The 18,256-nt window shown below is 53.8% G+C and overlaps 7 protein-coding genes across 7 annotated transcripts; 4 read left to right on the plus strand and 3 right to left on the minus strand.

Annotated features, from left to right (window-relative positions):
• Positions 1-419: 419 nt before the first annotated feature.
• Positions 420-1,791, plus strand: BGZ61DRAFT_493903 (HAD-like domain-containing protein; the record flags this gene model as incomplete). The annotated part of the gene is made up of 2 exons (XM_046250705.1): positions 420-658; positions 804-1,791. The coding sequence occupies 2 exons, from the start codon at positions 420-422 to the stop codon at positions 1,789-1,791; spliced, it is 1,227 nt and encodes a 408-aa protein (XP_046105019.1).
• Positions 1,792-2,947: 1,156 nt separating this feature from the next.
• BGZ61DRAFT_241129 (uncharacterized protein) lies at positions 2,948-4,388 on the minus strand. The gene is made up of 2 exons (XM_046238351.1): positions 4,166-4,388; positions 2,948-3,742 (listed from the first exon to the last, which is right to left on the minus strand). The coding sequence occupies exons 1-2, from the start codon at positions 4,232-4,234 to the stop codon at positions 3,044-3,046; spliced, it is 768 nt and encodes a 255-aa protein (XP_046105020.1). The 5' UTR covers positions 4,235-4,388; the 3' UTR covers positions 2,948-3,043.
• Positions 4,268-4,733, plus strand: BGZ61DRAFT_493905 (uncharacterized protein; the record flags this gene model as incomplete). The annotated part of the gene is made up of 2 exons (XM_046250706.1): positions 4,268-4,485; positions 4,559-4,733. The coding sequence occupies 2 exons, from the start codon at positions 4,268-4,270 to the stop codon at positions 4,731-4,733; spliced, it is 393 nt and encodes a 130-aa protein (XP_046105021.1).
• A 753-nt stretch (positions 4,734-5,486) lies between these two features.
• BGZ61DRAFT_532417 (uncharacterized protein) lies at positions 5,487-5,986 on the minus strand (the record flags this gene model as incomplete). The annotated part of the gene is made up of 4 exons (XM_046253865.1): positions 5,487-5,574; positions 5,640-5,670; positions 5,819-5,861; positions 5,963-5,986. The coding sequence occupies 4 exons, from the start codon at positions 5,984-5,986 to the stop codon at positions 5,487-5,489; spliced, it is 186 nt and encodes a 61-aa protein (XP_046105022.1).
• A 205-nt stretch (positions 5,987-6,191) lies between these two features.
• Positions 6,192-7,592, plus strand: BGZ61DRAFT_451737 (ribosomal protein L22/L17). Its single transcript, XM_046245858.1, has 3 exons — positions 6,192-6,318; positions 6,401-7,234; positions 7,294-7,592. The coding sequence occupies exons 1-3, from the start codon at positions 6,279-6,281 to the stop codon at positions 7,431-7,433; spliced, it is 1,014 nt and encodes a 337-aa protein (XP_046105023.1). The 5' UTR covers positions 6,192-6,278; the 3' UTR covers positions 7,434-7,592.
• A 217-nt stretch (positions 7,593-7,809) lies between these two features.
• Positions 7,810-9,455, minus strand: BGZ61DRAFT_241124 (uncharacterized protein). The gene is made up of 4 exons (XM_046238350.1): positions 9,005-9,455; positions 8,744-8,924; positions 8,438-8,694; positions 7,810-8,384 (listed from the first exon to the last, which is right to left on the minus strand). Exons 1-4 carry the CDS (start codon positions 9,080-9,082, stop codon positions 7,965-7,967), a joined length of 936 nt encoding a protein of 311 aa, XP_046105024.1. The 5' UTR covers positions 9,083-9,455; the 3' UTR covers positions 7,810-7,964.
• A 5,095-nt stretch (positions 9,456-14,550) lies between these two features.
• On the plus strand, positions 14,551-17,932 carry BGZ61DRAFT_493907 (uncharacterized protein; the record flags this gene model as incomplete). The annotated part of the gene is made up of 2 exons (XM_046250707.1): positions 14,551-17,761; positions 17,913-17,932. 2 exons carry the CDS (start codon positions 14,551-14,553, stop codon positions 17,930-17,932), a joined length of 3,231 nt encoding a protein of 1,076 aa, XP_046105025.1.
• Positions 17,933-18,256: the final 324 nt, after the last annotated feature.

An 18,256-nucleotide genomic window follows, 5' to 3' on the forward strand; every position in this document is an offset into this window, starting at 1 on the left:
AACGAACCCACAATTATCTCATTATCTGGGCCTCCGCCTCTTCCTCCTGTTTGATGTACCTGAGGGAGTCGGAGCAAAAGATAATCGAGAGAGAGGGCCAAATCTATAAAGCCCCAGATATCTCCCACCGTTCTTCACGGTACTACTAAATTCTTCCTATCCACCTCTCCACAACTCCACAGCTCCATTTCCCCATCTTACTCTCATAAACCAATTCATCATAGCAACGCTCGAGTTGTTAGACTGACTTCGTCTTGTCCTATTCCCCTGGCCTCGATCTCCATCTTCTCTCTAAACCCGTGCGCCCTTTCCTGAGCGCGCAGTTGGAGCCGGTCTCCCCATCTTCTCAATATCACAAAAAACAACCACCCAACATGGCTCTTCAACAACAGTCCGACTTTTACCAGTCAGACGACGGAATGGACTCCTCCTCGTCTGTCCCCAGCTCCCCTGAGCTCGCCTCCAGCAGTTCCAGCGCCAGCATCTCCAGCCTCCAGTCGCTGGCCTCGCCCATGTCTCCTCCCGCCGACCTCGTGGCTGACGAGTTCGTCTTTGCCTTTGACATTGACGGCGTGCTCGTTCGCGGTGGACGGGCCATTCCTGAAGCCATTGAGGCTATGAGGGTCCTCAACGGGGAGAACGAATATGGCATTAAAGTGTAAGTTCCCCTCGTCGTCTCCCGACCCCATGCGTTCCTCGCTGTTGGTCCACCAAACCCCGGATTTATGATGGGGCGGTCCACAAAACTAAACTATCGTGACTTCTTATGCAAAGATGACAGAGCACTAACACATCAACAATAGGCCTCACATCTTCCTGACCAACGGCGGTGGCAAGACCGAGGAGGAGCGCTGCGGAGACCTCTCTAAGCAACTCCTTTGTGATATCAAGCCTGGCCAGTTCATCTGCGGCCATACGCCTATGCGTGAAATGTCCGAAAAGTACGGCACCGTCCTGGTGGTTGGCGGCGAGGGCGAGACCTGCCGCCTGGTGGCCGAGGGTTACGGCTTCAAGGACGTTGTCACCCCGGGAGACATCATCAAGCATGACTCTGCTACTACGCCCTTCCGCAAGCTCACTGCCGAGGAGCACGCCAACTCGCGTGAGCGAGACTTCTCCGACGTCACCATTGACGCTGTCTTCGTCTTCGCCGACTCGCGAGACTGGGCCGGCGATATCCAGATCATGCTCGACCTAGCCATGTCCAAGGGTGGCCGTCTGGGCACGCGCAGCGAAACCTTTGACGATGGTCCCCCTTTCTACTTCTCCCACAACGACGTCGTCTGGTCTGCTGCTCACGAGCATGTCCGCCTCGGCATGGGCGCTCTCCGCCGCATGTTCGAGGTCACCTTCAAGGACCTCACCAACGGTTCTGGCGTCCTGCACACGCACGCCTTCGGCAAGCCCCAGGTCTCGACCTTTGAGTTCGCCTCTCGCCTCATGGGTCAATGGCGCAACACCGAGCACGGCCTCGTCGCGCCCCCTGAGACGGTCTACTTCGTCGGCGACACCCCTGAGAGCGACATCCGCGGCACCAACGCCGTCAACGAGAAGGCAGACAACGACTGGTACAGCATCCTCGTTGAGACGGGTGTCTACGAGGAGGGTACTGAGCCTGCCTACAAGCCCCGCGCCACTGTCGTCAACGTCCTCGACGCTGTCAACCACGGCATTAGGCGCGAGATGGCCAAGAAGGCCGCCGCAGCCAGCACTCTCAAGCCTGATGTTCTGGCTGAGTCTGTCTGCAACAATGGCCCTGCCATTGTGGACATGGATGGTCTCACCATTTGAGTTAGACAGCTGGTACTTGTCTGTGTTTAGCGTCTCCTCTTCGTGTCTGCCACCTTTGGGAACATCTTTTTTTTTTCTTTTCTCAGGAAGCACTGCTCGGTTTCAGTGCATTTTGCTGTGTCTTTTTTCGGGGTTTGGCATTTTCTTTCGTAAAAGGACGCGAAACCGACCTTTCTCTCTGCATTCACGACTCTTTGCAGATGATGAACGACATACAGCGGCAGCCATGGCGCTGTTTAGAGCATAGACCACGATAGAGTCTTATGTTTCTGGATGAAGAGCGCTTCTCTCGCATTGCCATGATGCAACGCAACACCCTTATACCCTGATGAGCATCACATCACATCAATTTAGAATAAACAAAATAAAAAACAAGAGCCTTTTTCCATCAATCCACATTTCTCCTGCTGTGAAAGAAAAACAAATTGGTGATTATGCGGAGTAACTGCTAAGAGTGAGTCTTATTAGGTGCAGTTTTGCTGGTATTCTTGAAAATTGAGGCATGGAATTGTGTGAGAGAAAAGCGATTTTCATGCATCTAACTCTCGTATTGCCCACCATAACACATTGACTCACTTCCGGCTAATGTTGCGGGCGCAGTACTATATTCGGGGGTTCTTAGACACCATGGCAAGCCCTTTCTGGAGTGACTTGTCGAGCAACTTGACAATGCCGACCCCCATCCCTCGATGTGTCAACTTTGTCTGCTCTTCTCCACAGGACAGCGGTAAGCCTAATCCATACATCCGAGCGAGAATTGTACCGAGTGTGGCTTATCTGGCGGGTATATGCCTGCAGTTCGCGTTCTTGTTACACACCCTCTTCATATTCGACGCCCAGCCAAGGCAGATTGCCCCTACTTACCCCCAGTTTCTCCATGTCAAGCCCTGTGGGCTGGGAGCCACATGGATACTCGCCGGTCGACGATTGGACCCAGGTCTTTTGCTATTCGCTGGGATGCCGAAGCCAATGTGAGACTAAGGATGTACGTCTTATGTGATACAAGAGATACAGGGGGATCTTGTCAAGTATTCTTCTCTACATGTACATGCCCTTGTTAGTCGTCTCTGGACGGCCCGGTTGTAACTTTTATACCTCCTTTATACTAATCCCCTTCCTGAAGTTAAATTTATAACAAAAAGGTCATGCATGTCTACTTGAGTGAATTAAAGAAGTTCGGAAGAACACGAACTCCTACGTCAACCATGCAGAACATTTTTCGGGGAAGTAGCTTAGCTTGGCTTGCAAAAGTTCATACTCGGCTCTCTTCTTCGTCTGCATGACTCTCGTCGTCTTCGTCCCGGCCGCCGATCTCCTTGAAGGAGAAGCCTCCCCATTCTGACGTAGCCGCCCATCCCGCTCCATCCACGGCATCTTGGCGCCGGCCCCGCTGTTCCATGGCCTCCTCCGCACTGATGCCGATTGTGAAGCCGCGGATGTGCTCGCGGTCCACCCGTAGCCATCCCTTCCAGCCTGCCGCGATATCCCCAGCGCCAAGGCCTCCCACAACGACGGTACCCCACCACTGGCGGGCAGTACTCGCGTGGGCGCCGTTGCCGTAGAGCATGAAGCCCTCGGCTTCGGCCACCACCGCGCGGAGACGTTCCGTGTTGCTGCGAGCGGGCCGCTGGACGTAGACATGACGCAGATTGGATTCGACGCAGGTGAGACGGGTCGTATCAAAACGCCCATCCAAGTCAATGACGAGCAGGGCATGTAGGTGCGGAGGGGAAACAAGGGTTGAGATGAGTTTGTAGAGTAGCGGTAAATGGCGCCCAGATAGACTCACACCTGCGGCCTTTGTGGCCTGGAAACGACGAGCTGCAAGTTGATCCAACGGCTGCATGTGCGTGGACTTGGCTGCCTGGATATGACCTTGGGTTGATGCTCTATTACCGGGGGATGTTGGTTCCAGGGCAAGAGTCAGGGCTGAACGCACGCCCTGGAGCATCTGTAGCAGCATTTCAGCATCCATCCGCCGTGAGCGACCAGCAATCCATGACGGTAGAAGTAGCGATGACAACAACAGATCTACTCTCGGAAACGGGGGATCCTTCGGCCGACTGCTTAGAGAGTTTCCCGCTGTAGATGCGTTGACGGCCAACCTTGCTCCTACATCACTCGGTTGGATGATAGCCTCGATGATGTGAGTGGAGGGTAACAAAGTCACTCGACTTGTCCTTACCAAACCTTCTCTACCCACTCGAGTAGAAAATGAGGTGTCTTGTGTTTGTCCAGGAAATTATTGTGAAGCTGATTGATTGATTGCGATGTTGAGACCAAAGTCGATATTGACTATGGTTATGTTGTGGTGTTGTGACGTCCAGAAAAAGGAAAAAGCTCAGGCCCGCCAAAGCAGCTCCCAGAAACTCACCTCCTCCAGACTTGCTTCCTCAACCTCGCCCAACAGTCGCGCGCCCGTCGCCGCCTCCATCGTCGTCATCCACCAATAACTTCATAAAACGACTGCGCCGCAATGGGGTACCCGTGCCAGGTCTTCCACGCCTCCGAGCTGCCCGATCGTGTGCAGGCCGACCTGAAGGGCCGCAAGCGCAAGCTCGAGGCTGGTGAGCGCAACGTCGACCTTAAGAGCTGCGAGCTCCTCGAGATGCTGCAGTACAAGTGCGAAATCAAGGAACCTGTCACGTGGGACAGTGCCGTGCAGTGCTACGCTGTTGACCGGCTGTTCCGCAAGTGAGTTGTCTTCGGTTGCGCTGTCTCCGCGTTCGTCATGCGTGGTCTGGTTTGCTGATGTTGCGTGATGAAGGTGCAAAGACAGAAAGGGCACTTTTATGGTTGAGACTACGGCGTGGGAGGGGAAGGATTATTCGGCCGCCGCTGAAAAAGGCGGCAGCAGCAAAAACAGCGGCAGCACTGAAGAGAAGCCTCCCCAACACTACCACTGGTCGTCAAGCTGGAGCTCACCCGATTCAGCTCGGTGATCACTTCATCATCTGTGCCATTCTCACGGAGCGACTTATTCTTGAGGTTAACCTCTCAAGACTGGGCAATGCGCAGCCCGGCTGGCGTGCCTGCTGCCTATTGATGGATTGCGGAGATAAGCTACCATGCTCACTTTTATGCCATGGGAGTATTGGAGTAGACTAAATACGGCGTTTTCGCGGCTTTGAATATTGGCGTTGGTGTACTCTCTAGGATCTTGTCATCTTCGGTGGATCCTGACTCATCAGGACTCATCAGGGAGGAATTGATTGTCCCGAGGTGGTATCGGCAAGAACCGCCTTCTTTGGCTGCGGGTCACTGGGACCTCTCTACGCAGTGCAGACGAGCTATGTCACGATTGAAGTTGGAGAGGCTTGGTGTGAATATTATTCAGAAACAATCGGAGGAGTCAACCTTAATCAGGCGGGGTGTCACGTCATGGATGGAGAGCTCCGCATCTGCAGAGATACAATACTACGAGGACACAACGCAGCGCCATTGAACCTCCCGGTATCAATAAAAACATAACACATGTCAATGGCGCAGCGGGTGCTGATCAAAGCACACATCGACTTGGTTGCCCTTGCCTATTGTACAGATTGTCAAGCACCGTCTCAGATGAAGCCTTGATAATTTGTTCTTCTATCCAGCGACAAGACAAACGAAACATTGAGAAGCTTCACCCCTCGACAGTCTAGGTCCTGCTCATCCCCCTTGCCTCTTTGCAATTACGAATGCCATTGGGTCATCCGTTACTCGGCCTTGGCGGCAGCACGCTCAGCCTCCAACTTGATGTAGTGGTTGTCGCGGGCGTTGGTTCGGGGCATGTGGAAGCCGTACCTGCCACGCCGATTAGTTCTCTTGTACGTTGCATAGCTGCATTTTCTCGTCAAATATCCACGTACCAGAAGACGTTGGCCATGGCGAAGCCGGATCCTATGATGCTGATCAGCCCATTATTCCCACCAACCAACCACATTGCCCGAATTGTCAGCGTCTCTGAAGCATCCTCCTCTAAGTGTACTGCGATACGACAACCCGGGACGTGTTCAATTCGGTCGATTGAGGGGATCTGGCGACATACCAAGAGCGATGCCGAGGTCCAGGACGAGGTTTCGTCGGAGCATCTACAACAACAACAAAGTCAGTCCACGAAAAGCTCTCCCAAGGTTCCTCTGGCCCGGTCGGGGCGGCGCGCTCCCGAGCCATTGAGTCGTAGAAGACATACACCAGTGACGGGTCGGACGGCCATTTTGATTATAATCCTTTTGCGATGCGGTTCGGGAGAAGGAGAGGGAAGCTGTGAGGCTGATTCGAGTTGATGCGGTCGTGAGGTTGTGAGTTCATCCCGAGGATGGTCTGATGTTAATCGCGCTAAGGATGCAAGTCACGTGCAACCCGGGAACTCACGCCGGCTCAACCCCGGGCACGCTGGAAAAGAATCTCGACAGGTGAGGCGGTACTCGTGCTTGCTTGACAACTGCGAGAGTGAGAGCGACAGCACGAGACTTGGGCTTTAGCACGCCACAACCATACTTGCTGCCATGAGTCTCCGCATAGCCGCCCGGCGGTTGGCGCTGTCAGGTACGTTGATCTTTTCTGGTTCAGCAGAGCTCAATTGGCTCGTGTATTCGACCTTTGGCTGACAATATTTCCCCTCGTACAGCAAGGGCCCCGAACCATCTTCCAAGCTCCCAAACACATGTCTGGTCCACCGGCCTCGGATCCTCGGTACAGCGACGACACAAATGGTCCACCAATATCTTCAAGGGATGGGGCAAGCCTCGCACAAAGGACAATTTGGCGGCCACGGGCGATCCCGTGACCGGGCAGCTCGACGACCCCAAGAACCGCGAGCAGTTCCTCGAGCGCAGCATGTACAGCGGTGTTGAGGACAACATCTTCCAGGACGAGATCGAAGCACCTCAGAAGGGCCCGTCGACCGAGGCGACCCCGGGAGCGGGCGAGATGGAGCAGAAGACGAAGGAGAACATGGCTATGGTTGTGGACCCCGACCCTCGGAGTCGTATCCGCTGGCAGCGCAAGAAGGTCATTCAGATGGTCCGCCGCAACGGTCGCCTGACTAAGGAGGAGCGCATCAAGATGTCAGAGCGTGAGCTGCTGCACAAGAGCGAGTTCATGCCTACGAGTGTCAAGAAGCTTGTCATGCTTGCCCGCCAGATCGCCGGCAAGCCCGTCGACGACGCCATCACCCAAATGTCATGGTCCAAGAAGAAGTTTGCTGCTGAGGTGCGGTACTACCTCGAAGAAGCCCGCGACTTGGCAATTGCTCAGCGCGGCATGGGTCTGGGTCAGGCCAACGGCGAGACATTCGCCAAACCTCGCAAGATCCAGACCAAGGAGGGCAAGTGGATCGAGATCACTGACCCGACACGTATGTATATTGCTCAGTCGTGGGTGGGCCGGGGCACCTGGCGGGGAAAGAAAATCGACTACAAGGGCCGTGGCAGGATGGGTATTATCCGACATCCTAGCACGAGTACGTATCAATTTTTCAGAAATCATTATTTGACTGATGCTAACTTTTGCGTTACACAGGCTTGACCATCCTGCTCAAGGAGGAAAAGTCCAGAATCCGAGAGTATGAGGACCGCGAGGCCCAGAAAGCCAAGAAGGGACCCTGGGTGCATCTACCCAACCGACCCGTCTACGGACAACGGCCGTACTACTCGTGGTAAAGTTTACATCCACGTTATTTGTGTTGGCAGGACAAAAGAATTGGAGAGCCTAGGCATTGGCGGGGTTTGCATGTAATCCCTCTTAGACACCTGTAAGATATGTACACAAGGGAATAGTTGTACAATTGAGCAAAAAAAAGAAAGGCTAGTGCCATGGAATCTGCCTTTCAATTCCAGATTAACATATTCCTCCCCTTCTCCGATGAGAAATGACACCTGCATCAGTCATCTCCGAAAAAAGAACTTGCTGGCTCGCTCGATATAAGGGCGTTCGAGGAATATCACGAAAAAGGAAACGAAATACAAATTTGGCAACGCCAGCCGGCACAAGTTGAGGGGTAGATCAAGCAGTAATCCTAATTTCCCTTGGCCGAGTCAATGAACTCCTGATTCTTAAAAACCATGGCCAGCCCGGTTGCATAAGATGGGGAACGTATAACATCAAAATGCCTTGGGACCAGAATCGGTCAACATGTGGGTTTTCTCCGCTCCCAAACTCCTAGTTTCAAATTTTGCCCGTCACTGTAGTTATCATACCATAGTTCGAGGCGTTGTCCGTGGCACCATATCCTCGTAGCGGTTGGCAACCATCTCCAGGTCATATGTATCCTTCTCGCGGATAGATCCATGGTCGCCTGAGGCATATGCCCTTCCGCCGCCGGGGAGAGGTTGAGAAATTGCAAGGGGGGGTCCTCGCTGCCGTTGCTGCTCCTGCTTGCGTCTGCGTGATTTCAGGAGGAAGCAGATGGCAACACCGATCAGGGCGACGGCGACGGCACCAACACCAACACTGATACCGATTTTAGCCGAGGAGGATAGTCCAGAGTCAGAGGAATCCTGGTCTTTCTCGGAATTATTCTTGTCCGCAGCAGAGGTTGCTGATGCGCCGGCATTGGCAATATCAGTAGTACCGGACGCAGTGGCAGCAGTTTTGGAGGCAGATTCAGTAGCCTGGGAATGATATTAGTGGTGTGTTTAGGGGTTGTCCATGTTGTCATGCTTACAGTCGCCTCGGCAGTCTCAGAGGCCTGGGTCGATTCAGGTAGACTAGAGGTCGACGGTGATTCCTCGGAAGACGAGCTAGCTTCCGTACTGGCAGGAGCTTCGGTGCTAGCAGGAGCTTCGGTGCTAGCAGGAGCTTCGGTGGATGACACGACTTCGGTGGTTGACGCCACTTCAGTAGATGCGGCAGCCGTGGAAGAAGCAACCTCAGCGGTAGACACGGCAGATGCGGAAGCAGAAGCCGATGGCAACGCAACGCCTTGGGAAGTCAGTCTTCTAGCTCACGAACAACAGGCTTGTTGGCTTACCCGCGCAAAATTGGGAATTAAGATACTCGTCTGTTTCGGTGTCTAGAGCTTGACAACGGCCAGTCGAGCATTCTCGAATGCCGGTCACGAAAGAAGGGTTCACACAGAGGCAAGCACCATCTTCGGCGCTGGTACAGCTGAAAGTGGTGAACTGGTCTCTGAGTTCATTGGTACATGCACCCTGGAAACGATACCAGTAAGCATGGATGTGAGTGGGAGCGCGCGGTTGACTCCTTCTGTGTGGAGCTTGGATGGACTTACGATGCAGTCAGTGGCTGCCGACACGCCGAGAACATGCAGGGCGCCCAGCGCACCTAGAGCAGAGAGCAAAAAGCGCATCTTAACGGGCGGCAGAATGGATCGAGGTGGATATAGATGGCGATGCGAACGCCGTAGGATATCGGCGGGTAAAACGAATGTCTGTGGGTTTAAACGAGGGACGGGCGGGCCAGAGCCAAAGCCAGGACGAGTCCGGACAAGTCGATGGAGCGACAGGAACGACGAAGACCAGAGACGACCAGCTGGATCCCAGGTTGGGGAGGTCAAATAGAAAGCGAAAAATGAGAATCGGTAATGGTGGGACAAGAGCGGTCCAACGTGGCACACGATCCGTGCAGCAGGTGATGCAGGCGATGCAGTCGATCCCGGGTCGAATACGAAGAAATAGAGGCTGAAGAAGGGCCGGGATAGGTCGGCCAACAGAGTTCAAGGAATGACGAGGTAAGCTGAAGGAGGATTCGGAACGGCGAGTGAATAAAAGAATCGAATCGGTGACGTGGTAGGATTGAACAGGAACCCGGGACACCGAAGAGAGTGGCGGAAGTCCCAAGACGCGATCACCGAACCGGGAAGGAAGAAGAAGGAGAGGAAGAAGACGAAAGGAGCGTAGAAGAGGTTGAACAAGACGGCTGTAGAACGAATGGAGCCCAAGCGTGACCAGTGGGTTCGTGATGACGAGGATCACAAGAGAAAGACGTCGCAACAAAGGGAGGTGAGGAATGAAGAAGAGACAGACTGGGTCAACGAGATCTTGGGGGGGATGTGGAATTGAAGGGAATGGTGATATTGTCCAGGGCTCCCTGGCGCTAGGTCCCTTGGTAGGTCACTCTTAGCGGGTTTTCGCGTTGGATCCGCCAGGTAAGTAGGTACCCGGGGAGGCAAGTGCCTCCTGTAGGTGCGGGCTCGGTACATAGGTAGGAGAATTCCAGCCAGGGCGACCCGGCGGGGTGGGAGGGCTTGAGGGCTTGGATTGGATAGCGCTGGCGGCATATACAGCACGCGACGGCCAGGGGAGGCCTGAATGGAAGCCCTGGAAGCCCTGGAACCGTGGGAGGCCTAGGCTTGAATTTGGGTGCCCTAGAAACGGCCCCTGTCCTCGCGCTGAGAGTCCCGGGAAGCCTCCGGTTTCCATTTTCCAAGGGCAGGAGGCATGCACAGTGCATAATCATCCGGGATGGAGTAAACCTGACCACCCATGCATCGTATTTCACTAAATGACCGTCAGGCTGCGCAAGCCCAGGATCCGGAAGTCTGACGTGAATAGGGGCAGAAGCCAATAGTTGGCGGGTCCCAACCCCCTGACGCCGTGTAGAACGCCCCCGCAACACCATCGGACACAGTGCCACCCATCTACCGACTCGGGTCTTGGTGCCGCCCATGTTCTTCTGTAGGCGCCTGTCACCCACAGATCGTCCCTATGGGCACACACACTCGGGGTTTCATCATTGCCTCGCTACTTCATCGCCCAATTGCGCCTGTGATAACTGTCGGGCACAGGTGGCGCAGTGCCTTGGGATATATCGGGAGGCCAATACTACGTAGTGAGTGGGATGGCTCTCGGGTACGAGGTAGTATCCAGTCCCTTTGTGCAGATAGCGGCAAGACGTGTCCCTGCCGTCTGCTAGTTAATTTACTCCAGGCGATGCAGGTCAGATGGCGCTGCCCCGATGCCCGAGGCAGACCGACTGACCGAATAGTCGGTGTTGGCAGCTGCAGCGACGAAACACTCGGTCATGCGTTATTCTAGCAGCAGTTGTATTATGATGGACACTGAAGAAGACCCCAGCTAATTATAACCCCAGTGCGCGTCCTGGGATCCGGGGCTGCAGCCTATCAGCGGTGGGTGCGTCCCCAGAACGAGACAGGGTGGGCAGATGAAAATCCTAGGCCTGGTCGCCAGCCGCAATCCTTCGTCACTTCGCAGGTGGAGCATAATAAGTCTGTTCAGCTGCCAGATGGGAGTTCCATGTCGGCGGGAGAATGAAGGATGCCCATGCTCTGCCTCATCATCTCTCTCACGGACGTCGCCGGACCGGGTAGCACGTAGGGAACCGGACAGGGCTCGGGCTCCCTTTGACCCTCCTAGGGCACTACTACGCGTTGAGTGTAAAGCCTCACGCAATCTCCCTCCGACGTCTAGTAGTTCCCATCAGGTCAGGTTTGGGGCGCTGGCGGTCAAACCAACAGGTGGTTTCGGAGGGAAAGGCGCGGACAGCGCAGCACGTATCATGTGCATGCAAAGATAGCTCCGTGTATGCACCCGCCGGCAGTGATCGCCCTCCTTTCCCTTGCGTCTAAAACATGAGATCTAAGTCGACCGTTGACTTGCGCCATGGGTTTGCATGTGGAGCGTTCCGGATCGGCATCAGGGATCATCCCGTCGAGTAATGCACGTTGGCAGGAGAAAGGAAACAAAAAATATTTATACGATGTCGGGTCGACGAGAGAGCCCTAGTCAGTCCTGCTCGATAAAAGCTCGATAAAAGCCCGAATAGGTCGGTGTCACATTGCTGGAATGCCGAAAAGGAGATGCGCAGAGACCTAAGCAACCAGTACGGAGTACTTCGTACGAGGTCACAGAGTCATTTGGCCGCAGTAACCTCCATCATTTTCCGTTTCATGTGTGTCTTGACGATGTTGGTGCGGATCAATACAGAACCAACCCAGGCGCGCAAAACGGCCGCTAAGTCTAGCGTGAAACAATAGCCCGGCACCTTGCATCTTCCCCGCTACCGGGACGGCGATACGCTGGGATCACTCATAGTGAGTGGGCTGTGCGATCAGGCAGCGGGGGCTTCAAAGGCGGCCTCTGTCTGGTCTTGATCAATTGCATCTCGCTTCGTCTCATCTGGAGTGGTCGCTCGAGGTTGGTATTCTAGACTCTACATCCACAGTTGCAGTCCCAGATCTACATCGCATGTTGAAGAATGCCATGGTTGCTGCGCTGGTTCTGCCAAAGCGCTGAGAGAAGGAGCAGGAGAGGATGTTGGGGCGCAAAGCGGGTTCCACCACCAGCCTGAGATTATCGATAGCAAGGAGCGTCGCATACGAAGTACATCTCATTGGACTCTTGGCAGAGAAACCCAACCAGCGACCCGACCGCTTTCGTGTCAGGATCCCAATCAGAATGTCGACTTCCACGTTCCCTAATCTCATTTCCTAACATACGTAAACAGCGCATCGACATCCTGACGTATTACCAGATGGACCCTCATCGAAAGGATCTCTACTTCTTAGAGCTGAGAAACTGATCCCGGGTTGACTCAAGACAACCTGGTCACTATCGGGATAATTTCCAGAAAATCGCTCACCAAGACACAGCCCGAGCGAAACTCATCAGCCAAGAATCTTTACCATCCAACTTCACCATGCATTATATCAAATTTCGATCTTTCCCAGGAGAAGGGTTCTTCCCGCTGGTCGCGTCGCAGAACAAGCCCCTACGTCTCCGATCTGATGAACCCCCCTGCCTTTCGCGTGAATGGTCTTAAGACAGGGTTATGAATACTACGGAGTACAATGACATCCAGATCTCGGAACGAAGCGATTCCGATGGCACCAATGAACCCAATATCTCCCTGACATACTTGATGCTCAGATTCGGATTGCTAAATAGCTTGGTCGGACCTTAACTTGGGGGCATTGTCCGCTTTTGCGCCACGAGATTCAATAGGCGTCATCCAGAGCTGGTCCCGTTATTGCGTCAGTCGGTCCGCTGCAACCGACCTATTAATTCAGTATGGCAGGGATGATATTGACGCGACTCCCAATGGCCCAGGAGTGACAAAATCGAGATACTTGGTGGGAAAACAGGAGTGCTTGATACGAATTTTCCAGACAGACGCGGGCCTCAGCTCGCGGACGACTCCATGTAGGTCTAAAATGTTGTGCCCGTTTAGATGCGCCCGTCAAGCAACCTTGGTAGCTGGTGGCCGTGTGTTGGCTAAGCAATGTTTTATATTGGCTTGCGCATCTCTCCTCCTCTTTCAACATGCAACCATCCTCTAAGGCTCGTCGGGTCTCGCCAGAGCAACATAGTCCAGACGGGGTGGCATCCCTAGGTCGTCTACATAAATGCTTACATATTGGTGCACCAGACGTGACATTCTCACACCACAAGGCTAACAACCAAAGGCCCAGGAGTCACTGGATCGTTAGATCCATATCTGGTCTAACCCCTCCAGGTGATGGGAATAACAGCTCGGGGATAATTGGCCCTCGCACCAGTTGCACCAAAGAAAACACCATTCAGCATTGGACAGCCTAGCTTGGGTCTAGACCGTCCGCTGACCCATCCTGTTAGAGAAATGATCGGCAGTCGTATCACTGTCCTCGCGAAGCGAAGAACCAAGGCCCAATTTTGGGCCCGGACCAGGGAGCCGGAGTCCGAATAGGGTGCTGATCAATGAGAGATGAGCAATCCAGAAGCAGGGAGTTGGCAATCAAGGAAGTACATAACGCTCTTGGGAAGGCCAGAGCATCCATATTTTCGGGTTGAAGAGATAAAAAAAAATTAAAAAAAAAAAAAAGTAACGTCGCGAAGGGGCGAGCAGACAAAATAAACATAGAAGAGCCCGTGCGGATTGTTCTAGGCCTTGAGAGACTGCACCGTTGGCGCTCGGCATTACATCATATGACGCGCTCCGGAAAATGAAAGATGGCGGGGGCTGGCGCCGCTGACACACATTCACTGTTGACCAAGCTCTACAATGTGCTAATTGGAAGGGGTTATTGAACCGTCCCGACAGCTGTTATAGAGACCACGACAAAAAAGAACATTAATAATTCCTTCTTCCTACCGAGGCGTCTATGTCTACTTACGGCCCTCCGCCATTGTACCTAATGTACGGTATATGAGGCCCCCACTCGATGGTCTAAGGCACGAATGTATGCCATGCGAGTCAAGTGCGCGCATATTTGAAAGACATTGAAATAATCGTCTACTAAGAGCCGCGCCTTGGTGTTCTTCTAGATTTATAAGGTTGAGTAACGAAGCAAGCAAGATGTTTGTGGCCTGGAGTGGCACGTCAAGGTACCTTGTACTATAAGACACGACACCAGCGCAGCGTAATGTGGAGCGCGTGCTCCTTCCACTGCCTGTTCAACGTCGATCCTTATTTTTTTTTCTGGGTTGAACACCCGCTCTCGCACTTCGCCCACACACCCACACCAACAGATGAACGCACTTTGTGTTCACCAGCTCTATTGCACACACATCAGAGCCTTGCAGCCAGTCCCGGAGACAGGCGCTAACTATCCGGCGTCGTTTACTGGCTGTTGAACACTCAAACAAATAGGCCCTCGCGCCAACCACATCGGGTGGAGTCTCGTCCTCTGACTCCAACTTCCTCTGTCGCAACAACGATCTTTCTCCAATTTGGGATACCCTCAATATCGCGACCGTCGCCTGTCTGCGAAGCAACCCCGTCTGACATCCGCCGTCCGCGGGCCCCCGTTCTCTACCCGCTATCCAGCAATCCGTATCCAACTCTCGCCCCTGTCGTATGGCCATGGCAAACATGGCCAACATGGCCAAGCCCGTCGGCGAAGACGGTTGGCTCGCATACCTCGAAGAGACCATCCGAAACGCCTCCGACCTCGAAAATCGCGTCCATACCGTTGAGCAATATAAACGCGCCGTTGCCGCCGAGCCCGGCAGCTTGCGCATCTGGCTCTCTTACTGCGACTACTTCTGGTCACTCTGGGAGGCTACCCAGGCCCTTGCCAGTGATGGCTGGACCGATGAGGAGCGCATGATGGGTCGCGAGCTGTTCTCCTTTGGCGCTGCTCTTGATCTGTGGCAGCAAGGCTACGAGGCTATTCAATACCGCCTCAACGACAGCCACCTGCTCTGGGATCGCTGGGTCTCTCTCGAAATGGAGCTGCTCTCCACGACGCGCACTCCCGAGGGCATCAAGCGCATCACCCATCTCTACTGCGATCGCTTACAGACACCCCACCTGACCTGGGAAGAGACCTCTCAAAACTACTCCAACTTCCTATCAAATTATAACCCTGACGCCTGGTTAGACTCAATGAAAGATGTCACCAACAATGCCCAGGAGGTCAAACGTCTCATCGCTGCTCGCGATCCCTTTGAGCTCAAACTCAAGAAAGGATTTTCTGACGGTGATGTCGAAGCTCAGAAGGATGCCATGACAGAATATCTGGACTGGGAAATGCTTCAGAGCAGGCGCAGTAATGACTACCCCAAAATTGGCATCGACATATGTCGCGGCCTCTACGCCCGAGCCCTCACTGGTGTTCTCGCCACCGACCAGGCCACCTGGTACAGGTATATCGTCTTTCTTTCGTCCTCCAACTCCGACTTGCAGGCCCCCGGTAACTTGCTCGATGTTCTTCGCAGAGCGGTTCAACGCTGTCCTTGGTCAGGGCGTTTGTGGAACAGGTATATCCTTTGCGCTGAGGAAACCAAGCTGCCCTTCGCCGAGATCGAATCCATCAAGCACACTGCGACCAATGAGAGTCAGATTCTCAGGGACGGAATGGAGGGCATGATCGGAATGTATGAGGCCTGGTGCGGTTTTCTGAAGCGGACAGCCATGGATGTCACTGCCACGGATGAATCCGTCGATCTCGCCGATGTTGGCTTGAGTGCGGCGCTGGAGGACGTCACTATCATTGGTCGAAGACTTTACGGGAAAGACTTTCAAGGCGACCCCAAGTTTCGGCTCGAACGTATATACATCCAGTACCTGACTGAAAAGAAGGGCGCCATCGATGAGGCCAGAGCTCAGTGGAACAAGTTGGCCGCGGTCCAGATCCATGCCAACAGCAACGACTTTTGGTTCAGATATTACATGTGGGAGATGCTGATCTTCTCATCAACGAGCGTCCAAGAAACTCGGAGCCCGACGCCCTCGTCTGTCAACGCCAGTTTCCGGACCCCGTCATTGGCAACCGCCGTTCTCGTCCGGGCTGTCTCGCGGAAAACCATCGACTGGCCAGAAAAGGTTTTAGAAGTTTATATGCAACATTGCAATGATTATGAACCACCACTCTCGGTTCGGAAAGCGGCTGATCGAGCGCACAAAACCGAGGAGGCACTCAACAAGCGCCGGGCCCACGAAGAAAAGGAGAAGGCTGCCCAGTATGCGGCATATTACCGTGCGCAGGAAGCGCAGGTCTCAACTGAGGAGGCAGACCCCCATCAGGGCTCCAAGCGGAAACGTGAATCCGTTCCGCCTACCCAGGACGAGAATACCAGTACCAGCAAGCGGCAGAAGAGTGACGTTGACGACACTGCATCCCAGACTTCTGCAACACAGGATCTCAAGAGGGACCGGGAAAACTCGACCATCATCGTGACCAATCTCCCTAGCGATGTTGCTCAGACCAAGGTCCGTCAATACTTCAAGGACTATGGACACATCAAGAACGTCACAGCTCTGGTGCAGGACAGCGACGGTAGATCTTCAACGGCCCTTATTGAGTTCTCCACACCCGAGGAAGCCCAATCTGCGCTGCTCCGAGATGGCAAATACTTCGAGCAATCGCAGCTCAGTGTCAAGTCGGGACATGACCTGACTGTCTACGTCGCCAACTACCCGCCAGCGGCGGATGCAAAATACATTCGTCAACTATTCAAGGATTGTGGAGAAATCCTCAGCATCCGCTGGCCGAATCTGCAGGCCAATACCCGTCGTCGGTTTTGCTACATTTCGTTCCGTGATCGGGAAGCTTCAGGCAAGGCCGTCAAGAAAGAGGGCACCGTCCTCGACGGCCAGTACAAGCTGTTAGCCAAGTACTCGGACCCGAGTCACAAGAAGTCACGCGATGGGGCGCTTGCAGCAGGCCGAGAAATTCACATTAACAACCTCGACCGAGCCGTTTCCGAGTCCGACTTGAGACAAGTCTTTTCCCAGTATGGCAAGATCACTAGGGTCAACGTGCCACAGACTTTGGCAGGCAATAACCGAGGCTTCGCTTTTATTGACTTCTCGACCAAGGAAGAGGCGGAGAAGGCGGTTGCAGAGACGAACAACACCAAATTCCGCAGGAACTTTCTTGAGGTCGCGTTGTCGAAAGAGACCAAGTTCAAGCCGACTGCCAGAACCGTTACCGCCGGGCGCGAATCAGCCTCTCCCGCACCTACCTCTACTCGCGATGATGAGGGAGATGAAATAATTCTTGATGCCCCAAGTGACAACCAGAACAAGCCTACGGCTGCTGAGATCTTAAGCCGTACGATTGCACTAATGGGCCTTCCCGATACGGTCAATGATGCGCGTGTCCAAGCCCTTGTTGAACCCATGGGTGATATTGTCCAGCTTATTCTACAGCCAGCCCACGGTGGCGCCAAGATTGAATTTTCAGACGCTGCCAACGCCGGGAAAGCGGCCCTCCAACTCAATGGCATGGAATATGAGGGTTCCAAGTTGCGCACCGGTTCCGTCGATGAGCTGCGACATGCCAAGGCCGAGCGCCGTTTAGACAGCATTGTCTACGGGTCCAAGGGGTCCACCTCCAAGGGCACCAACTCCAAGGAGACCACCTCCAAGGATGCCGCCACCAAGAGCATCGTGTCCATGGGCATGATGCCTCCGCCAACAACCATTCGCCGACCGGTTGCGGGTCAGGCTCGTCCCCGGCGTGGCCTAGGGTTCGCTAGACCTGCAGCTTCCGCAGCATCCAACAATGGCACAGAAACCAACGGGGCCCCGGTGGCGAAGAAAAGCAATGCTGATTTCAGAGCCTTGTTTGTTCCTGCTGTGAAGGGTGGTGCCAGGGAGCAAAACAAGGACCAACCCGAGGATCAAACCAAGAACCAAACTGAGAGCCAGACCGAGGAGAAGACCAAGAACCAGGTTGTGGAGCCGAGCAAGGATGAGAAAAAGTAATGTGTCCGTGATCTCTGTTCATTTTGCAGAGTCATATCGTGTAGCATAATTGGCGTATCACGAGGCTGCAATATCCGGGAAGAGGGAAAGGCATGTGCATGTACTATTAGAAGCGGTTCGGGGAGTCTAGTTTTTCTTTCAGCCTCCATTCTCGGTCTTTGCTTGATTGTATGATGTCTAGCAAATTGAAGGTTGCATTTACAGGTGGAAAGGTCGATGACACTTCGGTCACCGGTTAAGTGAATGCTTGCTTGAGTGGTTGAATGGCATTGGCTCTTGACCACAGTAAGGGATACCTATATATGTAAATGGATTGATTTATCCTCGCAAAACGATCCTGTCAGCGAGGAGAGCAACTGTTTGGGTCTTAAGG

Source organism: Ilyonectria robusta, assembly GCF_021365365.1.
Source record: "Ilyonectria robusta strain PMI_751 chromosome Unknown BGZ61scaffold_9, whole genome shotgun sequence".
In the NCBI taxonomy this organism is placed as follows: Eukaryota; Fungi; Ascomycota; class Sordariomycetes; order Hypocreales; family Nectriaceae; genus Ilyonectria; species Ilyonectria robusta.

Excerpts from the sequence above, each read along its gene's own strand:
- BGZ61DRAFT_241124 (XM_046238350.1), bottom strand. The coding sequence starts at position 9,082 with ATGCGCTTTTTGCTCTCTGCTCTAGGTGCGCTGGGCGCCCTGCATGTT. Across the intron at positions 8,695-8,743 it reads TAATTCCCAATTTTGCGCGG|GCGTTGCGTTGCCATCGGCT; the intron begins GTAAGCCAACAA and ends TGACTTCCCAAG. Across the intron at positions 8,385-8,437 it reads CTGAGACTGCCGAGGCGACT|GCTACTGAATCTGCCTCCAA; the intron begins GTAAGCATGACA and ends TATCATTCCCAG.
- BGZ61DRAFT_241129 (XM_046238351.1), bottom strand. The coding sequence starts at position 4,234 with ATGACGACGATGGAGGCGGCGACGGGCGCGCGACTGTTGGGCGAGGTT. Across the intron at positions 3,743-4,165 it reads AGGAAGCAAGTCTGGAGGAG|ATGCTCCAGGGCGTGCGTTC; the intron begins GTGAGTTTCTGG and ends ATGCTGCTACAG.
- BGZ61DRAFT_451737 (XM_046245858.1), top strand. The coding sequence starts at position 6,279 with ATGAGTCTCCGCATAGCCGCCCGGCGGTTGGCGCTGTCAG. Across the intron at positions 6,319-6,400 it reads CCGGCGGTTGGCGCTGTCAG|CAAGGGCCCCGAACCATCTT; the intron begins GTACGTTGATCT and ends CCCCTCGTACAG. Across the intron at positions 7,235-7,293 it reads TATCCGACATCCTAGCACGA|GCTTGACCATCCTGCTCAAG; the intron begins GTACGTATCAAT and ends TGCGTTACACAG.